Source organism: Taudactylus pleione, unplaced genomic scaffold (genome assembly GCF_031769625.1).
Source record: "Taudactylus pleione unplaced genomic scaffold, aTauple2 ptg000634l, whole genome shotgun sequence".
Lineage (NCBI taxonomy): Eukaryota > Metazoa > Chordata > Amphibia > Anura > Myobatrachidae > Taudactylus > Taudactylus pleione.
In genome coordinates, this window is record NW_028285036.1 from 30,301 (window position 1) to 51,997 (window position 21,697).

A 21,697-nucleotide genomic window follows, 5' to 3' on the forward strand; every position below is an offset into this window, starting at 1 on the left:
GGCCTGTCCCCTAATCTGTTATGGTTCAGGCCCTGGCGCTATCCAGCAGTTTGTTGTCAATGGATAATACGCCTCCTGCTTATGCCTTGGCGGCAGCTAGGGAGTCAGTATCCGGTACCTGCAAATGCTAATGAGTCACCTCCATCCTACTGAGGCCCTTCTTATAGAGGCAGCATGATACCGATGTATGAGACTCTGCTGGCTGGTGCAAGGACAACCACCCCTGGGAGATCATCAGACCTCTTGGATAAACACAGCACAAATCAGACACACAAAAATGAATTCTTAATTGTTGGAGGTAGAAGTGGGAAGTTCGGGGGACATGGTGGTCATTGTGGCCCTTCAGGCATAAGTGGACGGGGACATTGGATCTCTAACTATCGATGGCAAAACCATCGATGGTTAAACATCAATAGTTGGAAATCATCGATGGTCGATGGCCATCCTACCCATTACTAATGCTGGTGCCCTTAGTTTTAAGTGTAACGCACAAATACTGGGCATCTTGGTTTTTGCTGTGATAATTAGCATAATGCTAGGACACGCCCCTCCCAACTAAGGATCTCTTCCGTCTGCTCCACCTGCAGCCCAACATGGCGCCACCAAGGGGCACATTGCCTTCTTTTTTTTTAATTTGCTCCTAGCTCTGCATCAGCCCCTTAGTGAGACTATTGCTGCAGTCGCTCCTGCGTCTGTGCGCTAATGCCGCTATAAAGACCTTCCCTGGTGTACAGCCGTGCGTCCGAACGTGCAAGGACTGAGACGCCCACTGTTAGCGTCCGTAGACGTAGAAATACCACTTGGTGCACCTTTAGACCCCGTCAACTGTCACATCATCGAAACTTACACCAGCTCTATGGCGGGTGCAGATTCTGCGTCATGGTATGGCCTCCTATGTGAGCGGCTCAACGTCTTTGTACGCTTACCACAACACGCCCGCGACACATCTCAGACACTCCCATTAAACGCAACATCTCTGCGGGTCTTTTTAACCCCTCCCTGTTACCCCCCAGCCACCGTCCCGGAACGCCCCTCACATTTCTGCTACTGATGGGGTCTCTTTGCTCTGAGCACACTGCAAGGGGAGCAGTCAGGAAGCCGACGGTCGAAATGCCGACTGCCGGCTCCCCGACTGTCAAATCTCGGCAAGGTACTAATGACAGGCGTCAAAATACCGACGCCTGTCATTGGACCTACGCCGGGAGCCCGACGCCCGGCATACCGAATGAAGGTAAGCCGGGCGCGGACAGCCGCGGGGGAGGGAGGGTTAGGTTTAGGGCTCCCAAGGTGACATAGGGTTAGACACCCCCCGGGAGGGTTAGGTTTAGGCTAGGGGAAGGGGGGGTTAGGGTTAGGCACCCCCCTGGGAGACTTAGGTTTAGGCTGCGGGGAGGGAGGGTTAGGTTTAGGCACTTAGAGGGTGGTTAAGGTTAGGCACTAGGGAGGGGGGGTAGGGTTTGGCACCCCTAAAGGAGGGTTAGGGGAGGGGTAAGGTTAGTAAATACTTACCTGTGGAGCTGTCGGGATCTTCACTGCTGCCAGTCTTAGGTCCGGCGGTATTTCATACCGATCGCACTGCAAAGGGTGGGCTCATTTCGCAGCCCCTGACCCTGCCTGTGCTATTTAATACATTCCGGCGGCATAATCACATTTGGATGCTGATATCGCGCCCAGATGGCACTGAGTATGTGATTATTGATCAATGGGCCCTTTAGTGTGCGGGAAGTGCCCCGGGATTGATTTCTTACTGTCTCTGGTTAGAGATAATCTGTTTACTCTTTGGTTGCGGTGACGCTTTTATCGCTGCCAAGGTGTTTAATGTCTGTGTATTTGCTGAGTGGAAGTGGGCAGACGGTATTATAGTACAATGCCAAGTTACTCACGGCCAGGAAGAGTTGTACCGCTGCCAGTATCAACACATTATACAGAACTGATTAAATATAATTGGGCTCGGGAGGAGGCAGCCTCCATGTTTGTGCGGTGACACCTCTGATAGTAAATGAGACACAAACGTGTGTAGTGCCATCATATTCCACAGCAATTTATAAATGGGAACAAAACAGTAATACAATGAGACTGGGCGCTAACAGACAGAGAGGTAAAAGAAGGGCGCTGCCCACAAAAATAAAACATTGTTACTTATTTTTGTTTTCTCCCCTCCAGGGGTGCTACAATTACCTAGTGCAGTGTTTCCCAACTTCAGTCCTCAAGGCACACTTAAGGTGCGTACACACTGGGCGATAAAGTGGACGACTGAACGATATCGTTATCGTTCAGTCGTCCACTTTATCGTCCATTTTTAACCCCAAAACGATGAACGATAACGAAGACGCGCGTTCCCGCAGGTCGTTCGTCATCATCGTTCATCGGGCTGACATGCAGGCCAACCTGACGATCTCGTCAGGTTGCTGAAAGTTGGGGAATGGGGGAGAGAGCCCGGCGCTGAACGATATCGTTAATGATATCTATCAGCGGCTGTGCTCAATGTCGTGAACGACATTGAGCACAGCCTGCCAGGGACACACTACACGATATCGCTCAGGGAGCATATCGTGTAGTGTGTACCCACCATAACAGTCCTGGTTTTAGTGATATCCATGCTTCAGCACAGAAGGTTAAATCAAAATAACTAAGGTACTAATTAAGTCACCTGTGCTCAACTATGGCTATCCTTAAAACCTGGACTGTTAGTGTGCCTTGAGGACCGTGGTTGGGAACCCCTGACCTAGTGGGTACCTGGTGGGGGGCCGCTAGGGAGACCTGAAAGGTGCCTCATTAATCATGGGGCACGGCTGTGATTCGCAGCATCCACACATAAGTGCCACATGCTGCATGTTGGCCCAGTGTTAGTCTGGGAGGTCAGAGGTTTGTAGAAAAGAATACATGTAAGTTTTGTGCGAACTCAGCAAAGAGTGTATTTGGGCATAGGGCCGGCTCTACTATTAGTCAAACCTAAGCGGTTGCCTAGGTCACCAGTGGTTATGGGGTACCTAAAACAATGAGCGACATAATGTCACTCATTCAGTGATTTTAATTTGCCATGGCAACCAGAATTGTAATTAAGAGAAAAGGAATTAGAACCTTCTGGAGAGTTTAGAGGATGCTGGGTGTGAGGGGTAGACGTACTGAGGATATGAGGGCACCTTATGGGAAGATGAGCTGCAGACTAGGAATGGCCATTGGTGAGTTAACCTCGATGGCATGAAACCATCGATGGTGAGCCATTGATGGGTGGCACCCATCGATGGTCTTCCATGCTGTGGGACATGACAGGGCCAATCGAGGGAGGGGGCAGGGCTTAGTGAGCCACCAGGGGCGGAGCTAAGGTCCTTCTGCAATAACAAGCAACTGTTTACGCAGTTGAGCGACTATCGATGGTCTGCGCATGCCTCTGAGTCGCACTGAGCATGTGCCAATATCCATTGCCATCGTCGCTGGCAGCGAGGATTTATTAGCAAACTGATTGACAGGAAGGGACCGTTTGTTGGTTGGCAACAGTGGATGGCAACTCAAACGCAGGCGTGTCACGACCGATTCCGGGGCATATCACACACTGAACCTGCAATCCCATACACAGTGAAAATGGCTCCAGCGTCTCAGTTCCCGCTGCCATAGGGTTACTCAGCAGTCCGATAATCGATTGGTCTGTGACCGATCCTGCGTCTTTTAATGCAGTCGTTTAGATTTGCGAAGCCACTGGTGGAGGGTGGGGGGGCTCAATACAAATCCCGGTGGCTGCAACGTTTGCCTAATTTAGCGCACCCGCTGCGTACAAATTTGCAGTTGTGTTGGCATCCGGGAGCGATAAAGCAGGGGCGGAGCAGCCATACACAGTTACACCTAAAGGGCAATGTCAGAGTGATGTGTGATGAGCGTAAGTACCATAGGTGCGAGGGGCGCAGCTGCTATGGGGCCCATCTTCCTTGTCACAGTTACATGTGTTATATACATATTTTACCATTGGGTGGTATATAGGGGCTCTTACACACTTTTGCTATGGGGCCTTCAAATACCTAGTTACTCTCCTGCACTTCACATTGTTACGCCCACACTCGGAGCATCCTTCTCATGATGGGGGAGGAGCCAGCAGCTTCTTACATGTTAAGCTTTGTGAAGGAAGGGAAGGCGTGTGTGTGTGTGTGGGGTGCTAGGCTTTGATACAGAAGCAATGTGGAGCCCTGTCAGTCACATGAGTCGACAATGTTGTGTCCCCCCCACTCCATCCACCTGCCAAGGTAAAAGGCAGCGAGGGTGGGGGTGTAATGACCTGTTCACGCCTCTAGGTCTGAACGAGCGAACAAAACTTGTGGTCGTTTTTTGGAAAAATACGCCCCCTGGCCGCTCGCATCCTACGTCATGTCCGCTATTTATCAGATTAATCGAGTACATCGACCAGCGTATGAACTGCTCGCTATTCTTGTGGTTGGTTTTTGCTACCACAATCTTGCGAGCAGTTCTGGCTATAAAATAACCCAGTGACGTGGTCAATGACGCTGCTGTTTTAATTATGCACACCCTTAAAACGCCCATTTTGACCTTTAAGCACGCCTGCGTTCTGAACTCCACTCCCCGTTTTCAAGCACCTTCCCCTGTTACCACCCACATATGCCTCATTCTGTCACTCAAAATAGCAGGCATTCGCTATTTAGCGAACAAATGAATTTTGGCCACACTGACTGGTTTGCGCATGCGTATAACGATCCGTACGCATGCGCAGTTGGGCAAACATCGCTCGGAGCGAACAAGCGGCCACTTACGAGCGGCTCTGAATCAGGTCCTATATTTACGAAGCAGCGGCTTTTGTAAGTCGTCGCTTCTCGGTGGGTTGGAGCTGAAAACTTAGAGGGGCGTGCTTTACACTGAATGATAGCGCCACTGCTTCATAAATATAGCCCCCTGGTATTCAGAGAAGGTTTGGAGATGAGGAAAGACTTATTGGGGAGGGTATTCCCCTGAGTGGGAGCAGCCTGTAACTGGGAATGGAGGCAAGCAATGAGTGTGGATGAGAGACGCGGATCTTTCGCAGAGCGGAGGAGTAGAGTTGGGAGATATTATGAGACCATAAGACACGTATGTTGGTGTAGTTTTGTTTATAGCCTTGTATGTTACTAGAATTATTTTATAAAGTGAATTATGGGGAACTAAAGTAAGAACTGACGGGGCAAAACAGCGGTAGAAGAACGTTTACGGGGAAATATGGAGGTCTATTTATTAAGGTGAAAATCATACTGAAAATGGTAAAAAAAAAAAAAAGTAATGCGGAAAATTAGCAGAGTTCTCCTGCATTAGGAAAACTAACACTGCAATCAGCATTGTCCTCAATGGGCACCACGGTCTGGGACAATAACCCAGAGTTTCGCCCCAATAACTAAAGCCATCGGAGGACGCATTACCTGTTCTAGCGCCGTGGGGAGTGCACTGGAAGAGAACTTTGCCTCTGTGAGACCGTTCCATTGCAGCGCAGCTACCCCGAGACCATTCCAGTGCAGCCCAGCTACCCCAAGACCATTCCAGTACAGCCCAGCCACCCTGAGACCATCCCAATACAGCCCAGCTACCCCGAGACTGTTCCAGTGCAGCCCAGCTACCCCAAGACCATTCCAGTACAGCCCAGCTACCCTGAGACCATCTCATTACAGCCCAGCTACCCCGAGACCGTTCCAGTGCAGCCCAGCTACCCCGAGACTGTTCCAGTACAGCCCAGCTACCCCAAAACCATTCCAGTACAGCCCAGCTACCCTGAGACCATTCCAGTACAGCCCAGCTACCCTGAGACCATTCCAGTACAGCCCAGCTACCCTGAGACCATTCCAGTACAGTCCAACTTCCCCAAGACCATCCCATTAGAGCCAGCTACCCCGAGACCGCTCCAGTACAGCCCAGCTACTCTGAGACCATTCCAGTGCAGCCCAGCTACCCTGAGACCATTCCATTACAGCCCAGTTGCCTCGAGACCATTCCAGTACAGCCCAGCTACCCTGAGACCATTCCAGTACAGCCCAGCTACCCAGAGACCATCCCATTAGAGCCCGGCTACCCCGAGACCATTCTAGTACAGCCCAGCTACCCCGAGACCATTCCAGTACAGCCCAGCTACCCCAAGACCATTCCAGTACAGCCCAGCTACCCTAAGACCATTCCAGTACAGCCCAGCTACCCTGAGACCATTCCAGTACAGCCCAGCTACCCTGAGACCATTCCAGTACAGTCCAACTTCCCCAAGACCATCCCATTAGAGCCAGCTACCCCGAGATTGCTCCAGTAGAGCCCAGCTACTCTGAGACCATTCCAGTACAGCCCAGCTACCCTGAGACCATTCCATTACAGCCCAGTTGCCTCGAGACCATTCCAGTACAGCCCAGCTACCCTGAGACCATTCCAGTACAGCCCAGCTACCCTGAGACCATTCCAGTATAGCCCAGCTACCCAGAGACCATCCCATTAGAGCCCGGCTACCCCGAGACCATTCCAGTACAGCCCAGCTACCCCGAGACCATTCCAGTACAGCCCAGCTACCCTGAGACCATTCCAGTACAGCCCAGCTACCCTGAGACCATTCTAGTACAGTCCAACTTCCCGAAGACCATCCCATTAGAGCCCAGCTACTCCGAGACTGCTCCAGTACAGCCCAGCTACCCTGAGACCATTCCAGTACAGCCCAGCTACCCTGAGACCGTTCCATTACAGCCCAGCTACCTCGAGACCATTCCAGTACAGCCCAGCTACCCTGAGAACATTCCAGTACAGCCCAGCTACCCCGAGACCATCTCATTAGAGCCCGGCTACCCCAAGACCGCTCCAGTACAGCCCAGCTACCCTGAGACCATTCCAGTACAGCCCAGCTACCCTGAGACCGTTCCATTACAGCCCAACTACCTCAAGACCATTCCAGTACAGCCCAGCTACCCTGAGAGCATTCCAGTACAGCCCAGCTACCCCGAGACCATCCCATTAGAGCCCGGCTACCCTGAGAGCATTCCAGTAAAGCCCAGATACCCCAAGACCATCCCATTAGAGCCCGGCTACCCAGAGACCGTTCCAGTACAGCCCAGCTACTCCAAGGCCATCCCATTAGAGCCCGGCTACCCCGAGACCATTCCAGTACAGCCCAGCTACCCCAAGGACTGTCCCCTTACAGCCCAGCTACCCCTCTTCTGTTATAAGTAGAGATGTAACACAATTGCAGTGTTTTTGGCTTGTCTCTATGATCTCTAAACAGAACAATTTATAGTACCCATTGTCTGCCTGCCGGGCCATGAATCGCAGAAACTACGGCCAATTGCAGCAACTGTGTTTCTGGATTCTCAAACAACAGATTTGCACGTCAGCAGTGATAGTTAATTACCCACTGTGACTGCGTATTTTCCTGTATATCGGGGTAGAGAATGTCCGGCACTTCAGCTGCTGTGGAACTACACATCCCAACATGTCCTCACCACAGTTGTATCATGCTCTAACAGCAGATGTGGCAGGGCATGCTGTGAGATGTAGTTCCACAGCAGCTGCGAGTGAGTGACACACGTTGCATTACCCCTGCTTTATATCATGGCCGCATAGTTGCACAGTGGTCAGTACTATGTTCTATATAGGGTGGCACTGGGACATGAATTTTTATGTTCCTCCCATGTTTGCCTGGTATTCCCCTGGTCCAAAAAAAAACGTACTGGCAGCTATCAAAAGTAAGCCCTGAATGTGTGTGGCGGAGAATATACAGTAGAGTGTGAGCTCCAATGGGCCAGGGACTGACGTGAATGTACAGAGCTGCGTAATATGATGGAACTATATAAACGATGACAATATATTATATCCTTTATTATATTCATGTCGCGTGTGTTTTCATTGATTGACGGCTTTCTGTTCATACCTCACCTGTTCTACTGCTGTCACGTGCCGAGCCCTGTGATTACTTCTCTAGGTAAGAAGGCACAAGGCCATAAGGGACCAATTACCAGGAGCAGCTGTCATACAAATCACAAACACAGGATGCGTCATTAGTACCTGCAGCGCGCACAGCTGCTCCCAGAACCCACAGTCTCCGAGACCAGACCTCACGCCCAGACGCACAAACAACTGCCAAACAGTACAGAAATCAGCGCAGTGCCTGTGCGCAATCACGTGTAATGGAGCCGCTGTAGAGCATGTAGGGCCTGATTTCAGTGTTGTACGCAAACACAATGGTTTGCATACAACTCATTGTGAGAGGATCTGTACTGCGCATGTGCAGTTCTCCCTCTGCGAGACCGCTCGCAGCTCCCTTAAGCCGCAGCTTGAGTGACGCGCTACGGCGTTTGGGGTACAGAGTGAGGGGGGCGACGACTGGGAACGCTGTGCAAAACTGAATGCAGAAGGAAACCAGTGAGAGACTGGGAACTAAACACTTTGCCAAGCTCTCTAGTATAAAAAGATTCAAAGGTTACAGCCAGTTACTGCGCAACAGTGACAATGTCTCCAACGTGAAAATAGTTACTAATGATTGATATCAGCATGCGAAGAACGAATAATGACATTTAAAACTCTCAGCACTCGGTTCCGGGATATTGCTCATTTATAATGATGTAGTATGCCCATTTATAATGATGTATGCCCATTTATAATGATGTAGTATGCCCATTTATAATGATGTAGTATGCCCATTTATAATGATGTAGTATGCCCATTTATAATGATGTAGTATGCCCATTTATAATGATGTAGTATGCTCATTTATAATGATGTAGTATGCCCATTTATAATGATGTAGTATGCCCATTTATAATGATGTAGTATGCCCATTTATAATGATGTAGGGGGACTTTGTTAAATACTAGGGAATTATGGCACCTAGAGAATATATGGTTTGGTAAATGCTGAGTCATTGTCTATGTGTCTTTATTGTCTGCATATACTGTAGCTTGCACCAAGTGAAGGATATGAGTGATGTTCTGTTCATTTGTTTGAGTTTTGTGGCTATAATACACGGTAAAAGTCAGGATGTGTTATCATTGGGCCTGATTCATTACGGATCGCTATTGCAAGCGCGGCTGAGATTATGCACGCAGTTCTGCTGTGAAAATATGCTAATGAATGCCGACGCACAGCCAGCGTAGAGACGCCCATTACCGCTATCTTACATCAGTAATACATTGCAGTGCTGCGTATACATCGGGAACATCGAGTAACATCGTACCCTCAATTACAACAGGTCAGACCTTGCTCGGAAATTGCTAACCTCGTCGCATGCAGCGAGTACACAAGCTGTGTTCGCCGTCGCAGTGGCTAATTTATGCAGAGCCAAGTAACAGCGTTCAAACGGACAGGCGCGCCTGCGTTTCTCCCACAACTCCCCCGTCACTGACCTGACTCATTCTGCGACGGCTTTGTATCTGCGTGAGTGATCGCAATGCTAACTCAAGCACACGCGATGCATGCACAGTACGCAACAATTGCCCATATGCGTACGCTATTGCAATAGTGATCCATGCTGAATCAGGCCCATTGCTGACAATTTTTGTTATGTGCGTGGTGATGTGACCAGAAGTGCCAAATCACTCCTCTCGTGAAAACAGCATATTCGTCAACTTCTTCAAGATGTAAAATTCTACCGAGTCCTGCAGGTTAATGAGAACACGGCTTAGGAAGCATGTACAGGTGTTGTGCATGGTTTCTAGGGTAACAGAACAGCTGGGAACTATGGGACTGATTCAGCACGGATTGCGACCAACGCAGCGATCATATGCTAATGCCTGCCACGGCTCAGCCAGCATAAAGACGCCCACTTCTGCTTTCTCACATCCGCCCAACCTCGCACTTCTGGGTAAACATCGGTACCATCGACAGACATCGGCCCATCAAGCACCTTTACAGCAGGTCCGACCTGCCGCAGAAACTAAGAGTCTCGCTGCACGCAGTCAGTACACAAGCTGCGTATGCAATCGCAGTGGCTAATTTTAGCACGCCCATGAAACGGCCTATCACTGACTCTGCGATAGATTCCTATTTGCGTGTGTAATCGCAGTGCGATCGCAGTGCATCTTATACGCATGCGCAATGGCAAACAATAGCTCGATCTGTGTATGCAGTTGCAATTGCGATCCATGCTGTATCGGGATCGGTATGAAATCCTGAAGCCGGAAGACCAGCAACAGAAGATCCCGACAGGTAAGTATTTTGACTATTACTAACCCTACAGCCCCCCTAACCCTCCCTTAGGGGTGCCAAACCCTAACCTCCCCCCAAGTGCCTAACCCTAACCCCGCTGTAAATGCCTAAACCTAACCCCCCCTTCCCCGGAGCCCAAACCTAAGTTTCCCAATGGGGTGCCTAACCCTAACCCTACCGGGGGGTTGCCTAGTCCTATTCCCCCGGGAGCCCCTAACCTAACCCTCCCCCCGTGGCTGTCCGCACCCACCTTCGGTATGCTGGGCGTCGGGCTCCCGGCGTAGGTAAAATGACAGGCGTCGGAATTTCGACGCCTGTCATTAAGACTCCTGCCGAGATTAGACAGTCGGGAAGCCAGCGGTCGGCATTTCGACCATCGGCTTCCTGACTGCATCCCGCTGTATCAGGCCCTATGTTTAGATTGTGAAATACCTTCTAGAAAAGTATCATCAATTAGATTGCAACATGTCACTCAAAAGCCACTCTCAGGACTCTCATCCGGACGTTTTCCCTGACAGCTGCAGTGCAGCGAGTGATTCCAGCAGGACTTGTCAGCAATGGAAGGAAGATATCAGGGTAGGTGGAACGCGTCTATGCTCTCTGTCTGTTGGGCAGTGACAAGAGATGCCCCAGAGAAGGACAAGCCACAAGCAGGGAGAAAGCGCTCTTACGAATAGGCCACTACCTGAGATGGTACTTTCAGTTGCTGTACAGTATGTTGTTTCATTTTGTGTTCTTATTTTTGATTGATTGAATTGAAAGAACTCATATTGATGTTGTCTCAAGAAAATATCAGGTTAATTTAAAATTGCTTTTCGAGCACAACACTGAGCGTTCGAACGCTTTTGAGAAAGGATCATGGGTGCGAAATGCGTCAAGCGAGACCATCTGACCGGGGACTTCTCTGCTGGATCCAAAATCACATCTTGTGGACTTAGAAAAATTCCACCTGTTGCTTCCAGGACATGAGATCATATGACGTACGGTACTTACACATCCGGCAGGCATAATACCAGAGGGAGCTTGTTATGGTCACATGGTTGGCTTATGTTTTATGCTAAATATTGTATATGTAAATGTGTTACATGTTACATAAATATTGTGCCTTCAGTTGCACTATTGGAAGGTTATTTTTCTCCAGATGTTCATGAGAATTGCATTATTATATGATCCCACAACTTAGAATAATACCAGGAATGGCTTCATATGATACTTACAAGGGAACAGCCAGTACGGAGCTTTGTATAGTGGGACGGCTTTCTCTGTCCTGCTAAAGGCACCTTTTAAAGACTACTATACTTCAAGACTATTTTATTGTCTTTTTCTGTGTTTTAGTTGTTTGTATGACATACTGTAAGAAATGGATTGAAGATTACATGTAAACCAGGGAAGCATTAAAGTAGAGAAACGCGCACTTTCCAAGAATGTACTTGGGGAGTAAGGTGAAGCTTCCTTTGTGTATTTCTGCAGGCTGAGTTTCTGGATTTACTGCACTATATAATTTACCCTACTTCATTATTCTAGGACGAAGCAGTAAACTGTGGCTCCGCGCCATTTGTGTCTGGTGAAACGTTTCTGATAACTTGCGCCATTGTTCACATCTGGAGATCCTGGAGGGAAGATATAATTGAGAGGTGTGTGGCGAGGAGTCACAAATCGCATCATTGGGGACCTGAGCCCTGCTGTTCAATGCTACAACTGGGCTATAGAGCAGGGAGGTGGGCGGGACTATAATGACACAATTCAATGTGAAACGCGTCACCAAGCATCCAGACCACTCACTTCATTGGGAAAATGGGAAGCAGGCTAGTGTATTTTCAGTGAGGTCTGGGACCTGCCAGAAATTCCACTACTCTCCCAAAATCTCTGGGAGACTCCCAAATTTCTAACTGTGCTCCCGGACCAGTCTCCCAGTTTTCTCCACCACTTGGCATGATTGGCTCTCCCACCTAAACCTACCCTCCTGGAGGGGAGCTGAAATGACATGAGGGTCAAAGATTTATAACTGATTGTAGCAAGAATGCTTCCTGTGCTAATGTTTATGCATTGTAATTAGCCATTAGCAGGGTCAAATTGGCCATCTGGCACATCTGACAAATGCCAGAAGGACCAATGGCCTCAGGGCCAGGCTCGAAGAGGGTAGAAGTGTTCTTGCCACCAGATTCACTATGTGAGCTCAGACGGAAGGGGTGGCCCGGCGGCAGTGATGGGCCGATGGGCTCAGCTGGCCGGGAACAGACGGGGGCGTGCCATGAGGACAGGCTCCCGTGACTCACGCCCCTCCCCCTTTCGTGCGCCCGCCTAAGGCACGAGCACAGGGTGGACTGCCAGGGCTGATCTACAGCCCCAGTGCGTCCCTGGCCATTAGTGAGCTGGGTCCAGGTGTGATGGGGATTGGTCATTATTATATCACACTACTGATTTCTTGGCTCTCAGTGTTATATAATGACAGGGGAACTGATAATACTCCAGGGGCTGCACTGTAAGAAGTAATCATGTTTGTCTCATGCCCAGGAGAGCTCACATCTGCTGTCAGAGGAGAACAAAGCAAGTTATCAACACGGCATATAGTGGCACAGTGCAGTTCTAATCAAACACCCTTTGTCCCTAGACATGTTTGTGACATACACTGCCTGTTGTTTGCACACTGATTGAAAGCTTCACGTGTACTGATTTCTGGTTATATTCCTAGCTCCTGTTTTTATTCTGTATACCAGGGGTTCTCACACTCGGTCCTCAAGGCACCTCAATAGGATATCCATCCATAGATAACACCTCAGTCATTTTGATTATACTATTTAAGTCACCTGTGCTTAAGTATGGCTATCCAGAAAACCTGGACTGTTAGGGTGTCTTGAGGACCGAGTTTGGGAACCACTGCTGTATACATTGACAATTGCACAGTACCAGGTCTCTTGTTCCGTAAGCTAGACAAAATCCCCAGTATCTGTTCCTATTCTTTACATATTAATAACACAGTACCACTTCTCTTATTCTGTACACAATGTAATTCTCAGTTCCTGCTCTATACATATTGATAACTGCTCAGTGCCATGCCTCTTGATTGGTATGCTGGCTGTAATTCTCAGTATCTGTTCCCATTCTGAACATAATAATAACTGCTCTGTACCATGTCTCATGATCTGTATGTTGAGTGTAATTCTCAGTATTGGTTGACATTCTGTACAAATTGATAACTGCTCAATGTCATCTCTCATCAGATGTATGTTGGGTGTAATTATTATTAGTATCTGTCCCTCTTCTGTACATATTGATAACTGCACAGTACCATGTCTATTGTTCTGTTGGGGGGAATTCTCAGTATCTGTCCCTCTTCTGTACATATTGATAACTGCACAGTACCATGTCTCTTGTTCTGCTGGGGGAATTCTCAGTATCTGTTCCTATTCTGTATATATTGATAACTGCACAGTACCATGTCTCTTGTTCTGCATCGTGTGTGGAATTCTCAGTATCTGTTCCTATTCTGTATGTATTGATAACTGCACAGTACCAGGTCTCTTGTTCTGTTGGGGGAATTATCAGCATCTGTTCCTATTCTGTACAAATTGATAACTGCACAGTACCATGGCCCTCATTCAGAGCCGCTCGTTAGCGGCAGTACGCTCGTTCCGAGCGATGTTTGCACATCTGCGCATGCGTACGCTTTTTAGTACGCATGCGCGAACCAGTCAGTGCGGCCGAAAATCGTTTGTACGCTATATAGCGAGTGCCTGCTATTTTGAGTGACAGAATGAGGCGTATGTGGGTGGTAACAGGGGAAGGTGCTTGAAAATGGGGAGTGGAGATCCGAACGCAGGCGTGCTTAAAGGTCAAAACGGGCGTTTTATGGGTGTGTATATTTAAAACAGCAGCGTCAATGACCACGTCACTGGGTTATTTTAGAGCCAGAACTGCTCGCAAATTTGTGGTAGCAAACACCAACCACAAGAATAGCGAGCAGTTCATACGCTGGTCGATGTACTCGATTAATCTAATAAATAGCGGACATGACGTATGGTGCGAGCGGCCAGGGGGCGTTTTTAACAAATAAACGAGCGTATGTTTTGCTCGTTCGTTCAGGCTTAGAGGTGTGAACAGACTGCAATGTGCGTACGGATCATTTGAATAGCCACCCCTTGTTTTTAAACGAACGACCGCAAATAGCGAACGGCTCTGAATGAGGGCCCATGTCTCTTGTTCTGTTGGGGGGAATTCTCAGTATCTGTTCCAATTCTGTATGTATTGATAACTGCACAGTACCATCTCTCATCAGTTGTATGGGTGTAATTATTATTAGTATCTGTCCCTCTTCTGTACATATTGATAACTGCACAGTACCATGTCTATTGTTCTGCTGGGGGAATTCCCAGTATTTGTTCCTATTCTGTACATATTGATAACTGCACAGTACCATGTCTATTGTTCTGCTGGGGGAATTCTCAGTATATGTTCCTATTCTGTACATATTGATAACTGCACAGTACCATATCTCTTGTTCAGTTGGGGGGAATTCCCAGTATCTGTTCCTATTCTGTATGTATTGATAACTGCGCAGTACCATGTCTCTTGTTATGCTGGGGGAATTCTCAGTATATGTCCCTATTCTATACATATTGATAACTGCACAGTACCATGTCTCTTGTTCTGCATCCTGTGTGGAATTATCAGTATCTGTTCCTATTCTGTATGTATTGATAACTGTACAGTACCATGTCTCTTGTTCTGCTGGGGAAATTCTCAGTATCTGTTCCTATTCTGTACATATTGATAGCTGCATAGTACCATGAGTCTTGCTCTGCATCCTGTGTGGAATTCTCAGTATCTGTCCCTATTATGTATTGATAGCTGCACTATGGCCCTCATTCAGAGCCGTACGCTCTGAGCAGAGCGCACGCTCTGAATGAGGGCCGGCCTCCATGAAAAAGGAGCGTCCTCCTGGACGCTCGTATAGCTGTGGGTGACCACCCACAGGCTATACGAGCGTGCAGTTTGATGGCCGCGATGGTCTTGACCATCGAAACTGCGAGCCGGAGCCTGCGGTTGAGGTTTTCAACCGCAAGCTCCGGAGTGATTTTGGCTCTATCAGAGCCAAAATCACTCCCACTGACATCACTAGTGATGTCAGTGGGCCGGCTTTTGACGGGAGGCGTTCCCGTGGGAACGCCCCCGTCAGGGAGGCACGCCTACCAAAGGGGGCGTGCTGTCAATCAACATTGACAGCACGCCCCCTTTGATCGGACACAACGAGCGAAGGACTTTCCTTCGCTCGTCGCGTCTGGCGCATGTGCACGACGGAGCTCCCTCCGTCGTGCGCATGCTCAGTCCAGAACATCGACCCACTTGCGAGCGGACAGCCGCTCGCGAGTGGGTCTGAATCAGGCCCTATGTCTCTTGTTCTGCTGGGGGAATTCTCAGTATATGTCCCTATTCTGTATAAATTGCTAACTGCACAGTACAATGTCTCTTGTTCCGCTGGGGGAATTCTCAGTATCTGTTCCTATTCTGTATATATTGATAACTGCATAGTACCATGAGTCTTGTTCTGCATTAAGTGTGGAATTCTCAGTATCTGATCCTAGTCTGTATGTATTGATAACTGCACAGTACCAGGTCTCTTGTTCTGCTGGAAAAATTCTCAGTATCTGTTCCTCTTCTGTACATATTGATAAATGCACAGTACCATGTTTCTTGTTCTGTTCGGGGGAATTCTCAGTGTCTGTTCCAATTGGGTATGTATTGATAACTGCACAGTACCATGTCTCTTGTTCTGTTGGGGAAATTCTCAGTATCTGTTCCTATTCTGTACATATTGATACATTCTATTCTGTACATATTGATACATTCACAGTAACAGGAGTCTTGCTCTGCATCCTATGTGGAATTCTCAGTATCTGTTCCTATTCTATATGTGTTGATAACTGAACAGCACCATATAAAATATCTCTTGTTCTGCTGGTGGGGGTTCTCAGTATCTGTTCCTATTCTGTACATATTGATAACTGCAGAGTAATATGTATCTTGTTCTGCTGGGGGAATTCTCAGTATCTGTTCCTATTCTGTATGTATTGATAACTGCACAGTACCATGTCTATTGTTCTGCTGAGGGAATTCTCAGTATATGTTCCTATTGATAACTGCACAGTATCATGAGTCTTGTTCTGCATTAAGTGTGAAATTCTCAGTATATGTTCCTATTCTGTATGTATTGATAACTGCACAGTATCATGTCTGTTGTTTTGCTGGGTGGAATTCTCAGTATCTGTTCCAATTCTGTATGTATTGATAACTGCACAGTACCATGTCTCTTGTTTTGCTGGGGGGGGGGATTCTCAGTATCTGTTCCTCTTCTGTACATATTGATAACTGCACAGTACCATGTCTCTTGTTCTGTTGGGGGAATTCTCAGTATCTGTTCCTATTTTGTATGTATTGATAACTGCACAGTACCAGGTATCTTGTTCTGCTGGGGGAATTCTCATTAGCTGTGCCTCTTCTGTACATATTGATAACTGCACAGTACCATGTCTCTTGTTCTGTTGGGGGAATTCTCAGTATCTGTTCCTATTTTGTATGTATTGATAACTGCACAGTACCAAGTATCTTGTTCTGCTGGGGGAATTCTCATTAGCTGTGCCTCTTCTGTACATATTGATAACTGTACTTTACCATGTATCTTGTTCTGCTGGGGGGAATTCTCAGCATCTGTTCCTCTTCTGGACATATTGATAACTGTACTTTACCATGTATCTTGTTTTGCTGGGTGGAATTCTCAGTATCTGTTCCAATTCTGTATGTATTGATAACTGCACAGTACCATGTCTCTTGTTTTGCTGGGGGGGGGGATTCTCAGTATCTGTTCCTCTTCTGTACATATTGATAACTGCACAGTCCATGTATCTTGTTCTGTTGGGGGAATTCTCAGTATCTGTTCCTATTTAATATGTGTTGATAACTGCACAGTACCAGGTCTCTTGTTCTGCTGTGGGAATTCTCAGTATCTGTTCCTATTCAGTATATAATCATAGTTGCACAGTACCAGGTCTCTTGTTCTGCTGGGGGAATTCTCAGTATCTGTTCCTATTCTGTATATAATGATAGTTGCCCAGTACCAGTCTTTTTTCTGTATATAAGGACAACAGTGGAGTACTGAGTGTAATTCTTAGTACAAGTTTGTTTTATTATATTCTGCACAGTATCACCGCTCATGGTTTGGTTTTATAATATTGAAGGGGCGCGTATCGTATTGTATTATTAGCATCATGCCCAGCGGCTTTGCCATGATGCTATATGTCCTTCTGTAGTATGTTTTAGGGCTTATGTCCTATGATTGTGTTTTGGTGCACGATTTGCACTAAACCACAACAACCAATCAGACTCTTGCTTTAACTGTCTGACCTGCACTTGACAGATGAATCCTAATTGGCTGATGTGGTTCAGAAACCATTTTGCATTGTTAGTGACTCCAATGTGCGACATGCGCATATTCACCTGCCCAGCAATCGTCACTGGAATCTGCATACAAAGTAGTGTAAGTGCAGTTTATAAGACCACTAACGCTGGCGTTACAGAACACAAAGTGTAAATAATGCATATATCGCCCAAGTCTTATTAGTAGCATCACTGGTTGCGACAGGCGGATTGGGAGTGAAATGCGGAGTCCTGTGCGATATCCATTGCGGAATTTACCAAACGATTTTTCCCCGGGCGTGTGATTAATAGTGTTACCCAGCCAAATATGTCTGCCAGATCGCCACAGGACCGCACAGACCTATCCTCTCAGCATATTTGCCTACCCTCCCGGGACTCCGAAATTTTGGGGATTGCCCACGTATACTGGGGGGAGCAGGTCACCTGTCCGCATCCCGCCCACTCCCTAGTGAAGCAGGTGGAATTATAAAGAGGGGGCGGGGCCAATACTACTTTATATATTGATAGTATCTTGGCCCCGCCCTGTCTTCCCTGTAATGCGAGGAGGCGTGGCCTAACAACACAAAGTGCCCTCTTAGAGATGACCATGGGTGGGTTAGCTATCGGCGGTAACATTGGCGGTTAACCACGATTGTATAAAACCATTGATGGGAGGAACCATCAATGGTTTCGCCCACCGATGGTCATCCTTGCTCTCTTACGCACCAGGCAGCGGACCAATCAGAGTTGGAGGCATGGATTCATGGGTGGAGCTATGCTGTGTCTTGGAGCCAGGGAGAAAAAAACAATCCATTGCAGGGCTCTTGTGACATCGATCTGGAGACCTATTGGATCTCCATCATTGATGGCAAACCCATCGACCATTGGTTAACAATCGGTAGTCGCTGGCCATCCCTAGCCGCGCCCCGCCCCCCTCCATGGTGGTCACTTGCATGCCCCAACCTTCGCCAAATCTCCTGGAGAGGAAAAATAAGGTTGGCAAGTATGACTTATAGGCTGTGTACATAACACTGGAGCCTCGGGAAAATATGTTTTCATGTTCAATTCCCTTAGGTCAACTAAGGCCAAGAAAAGTACAGCCTTGAAAAGGGCATTAAGCCTATGGCCCTCTTGGGGGCGGGGGGCCTGTGTGGTACGCCTTTACATCTAATATAGTGTATGGAATCTTTTCCATTTATGTAACATTTAGCTGTAATTACTACGTACTGTAGCCATGTAAATTAAGTGGTGCCTAATTAATATCAAAATTTTACTTATTTTCTTTCATACATGATAAACCTTGACGCCTGCATTGATGTTTAATTTGTGATTTTCATAAATTTGTGCGTGTGCGCGTGTGTGTGTGTTGGGGGCGGGAGGGAATTTGCAAAGTAGTAATGTTGTAATCTGTTTCCGAAGGACGCACCTGGCATCTACCAGCCTGGATGAAGGAGGAAAACTTGTAGTACGAAGCACACGGACATCAATAACTTTTAACACAGCACAGCTGAATCAGAAGCACTTACCTCCTGCTGACGGGCAGGAGGCGGGGAGAGACTTACTGCGATTTATCGGGTTGCCGTCCGAATAAGTCGCCAGCTGGAGAAAAATCGTCAGGATCCCCAGGAGAAGGATGGAGAAGAGGAGTAACAGCCAAAAGTGCTTCTTTAACATCTTCACGGGCAGCGGGCGACCCCACATCTTGGCCGCCCGCTTCCGGTATGCCCGTTGGTGCAGCGTGGCTTCAGCGCGCGGTGACCTCCGTTGCAGCAATTCCCGCCACTTCCCTGACACGGATAGGAGTTCATCACCGATAATCCGCCATTAGTGGGTTCCCAGATTTAAATTGCGCTGTATTCCTCTCGTGGAGGCCGCAACGCTGGTGCCCAGGACAAACGTTGCTTATTTCCTCTCCGGAGAAAGTTTCCCTATCATCCGTGGCAGGTGTCCCCTTACCTTGTGCGAAAGGTGCTCTCATAGGAAGGTCTCAGTGATGTCTCTTGGAAACAGTGTCACCTTTCAGGAGTCGGAGGCATTGCACTAATCGTCTATTATACCAGGGTTACAGTCAAACCTTCTAACCTCCTCGTTTTTATTTACGGTAAAATCTACATCCAGGTTCTTGTCTTGATAGGTCCCTGGTGGACAGGCTTGTGGTGTGCTGATGATCTGTTGCTTTATGCTCGGTTGTTCTCCCTGTCTGTTCCTGCTTTTACCTGCCTGTCTCACCTGTGTGACACAACCCTCCTTGTAAAAGTCTCGCCGCCTCTCGCTCCCGGTCGTCCGCCTCCTTCTTCCCTCTCTTGTCATTTCCTAGGCTCTCCACTCCCTGGGGTTCACATACTTTGCTCCCAGGGAGGGGTAACTCTCAAAGTCTTCCTGCTCCTCCCCGCTTTCTCACAGTCAGTATGCAGCATATTGACACGGACATAGTTGTGTAACCCATTCATACCTGAGGACACCTGCAGGCTGCCATCTCCACTGTCTGCTTGTAAGGTCAATGACAAGGGGACAAGTGAGAGCAGTAGTGGAAGATCGGGCCGTCACCGGCCATCTAAGGTCTGTCCTCAGGATTTGCCACCTGCTCGCAGACTTATTGCAGCCTCCTTTTTTAATGACCTGTTTGTTCCTCTATTAATTATTCATTGCAGATTTCGTTTGATGAATAAAATAATAGTGTTTGATTTCTTAAATGACAGTTATGAATAACAGCAGTACAGCAAAACGCACTTAAGCTGCGTACGCACGGGTCGATTTTTAGGACAACTGAACGATAACGATGTCGTTATCGTTCAAAAAATCGATGTTTCAGGGCCAAAACGATGAACGGCAACTACCAATGCGCACTGCTGGTAGTTATCAGGGGCGTTTCTAGAGAGGAGGGGGCCCGTGTGCAGTCTCCGACATGGGCCCCCTCCTCTCTGTCCGGCGGCCGGCAGCGCACTGAGCTGTGCGCGGCCAGCGCCGGAGTTAGAGACTCTGGGCACTAGAGTACCTAGAGTCTATAGAGGATGCGCTGGTCACCGGGAAAATGTCCGCGGTGTCCATTTTACCTGTACTGCGCATGCGCAAACGACGGGAAAATGGCCGCGGTGGCCATTTTTCAGTCGTTCTTACAGCGCCAACGTGGGACTCCGGAGAGTTAAGTAATTCTATGGGTTCAGGGTGTGCGGTGCGGGGCCCCCCTGTACTCATTATAGATACGCTCCTGGGAGTAATGTTCATCATCCCGAACCTCCCGTCCAACCTGACACTGTCAGGTTGAACATGTTCGGGGATGAGGGAGGGAGCCCGGCACTGAACGATATAGTTATTGATTTCGTTCAGTGTTTGTGCTCAGTGTTTTCAACAACAATGCGCACACCCCTGCCAGGGACATACGGGACGATTTTCATGGAGCAAATCGTCCCGTCTGTACGCAACTTTACACACAAGCATCTAGCCAGCTCTTCACGTTTTTATTTTTCCAAGAATGCGTTTCCTCTGGGTGTCATTCAACAGTATTGGTGCATACACACACACAACCATTTAGTAAATGAACGATTTTAGTAAACGATTTTCGTTCATTTTTCCCTTGAAAAAAATGAACGAAAATCGTTTACTAAAATCGTTCATTTACTAAATGTAATGAACGATTTTTTGAACTACAAACGAGTTTTGCATATTCCCTTACTGAAAATCGTTGAGTTGGTCAGTCTGACTGAACTACAAACGTGAACGCGCCTGAACGATAATCATTCATCGTTTTAAGTCAGAAAGTGAACGATTTTTTCAACGATTGAACGATAAACGATATCGTTAACGATAATCGTTCAAAAAATCGTTGTGTGTGTGTATGCACCTTTAGACAATAAATCGTAAAGCGCAATAGTGCATCTAACAGGATAAAAAAAAACAAAAAAACACGTGACAGATTTACCCATAATAAAAGCCAGAACATAGGGGCCGATGCATGGACGGGAGTAAATTACTGATAGGAAAAATAGCGTATTTTTGCCCAGCTATAGACGATTTGAGATGGAATCGGTATGAAATACCGCCTGGCCGACGAAAGCAGAGTTCCCGGCAGCGGAAGCCCGACAGCGCTGGAAATCCCGATTGTGGATAGGTAAGTACTAACTAACCTAACCCCCTAACCCTCCTTAGGGGT

The 21,697-nt window shown here is 47.8% G+C and overlaps 1 protein-coding gene across 1 annotated transcript in view; it reads right to left on the reverse strand.

The window, feature by feature from the left end:
- Nucleotides 1-19,838, reverse strand: part of LOC148479137 (beta-1,4-N-acetylgalactosaminyltransferase 3-like) — a gene marked incomplete at its 3' end in the record, with an annotated part of 41,770 nt that extends 21,932 nt beyond the window's left edge. Inside the window, exon 1 of the mRNA XM_088454860.1 lies at nt 19,110-19,838. Within this exon, the coding sequence (XP_088310986.1) occupies nt 19,110-19,248 (139 nt within the window). The remainder of the gene's footprint in view (nt 1-19,109) is intronic.
- Nucleotides 19,839-21,697: the final 1,859 nt, after the last annotated feature.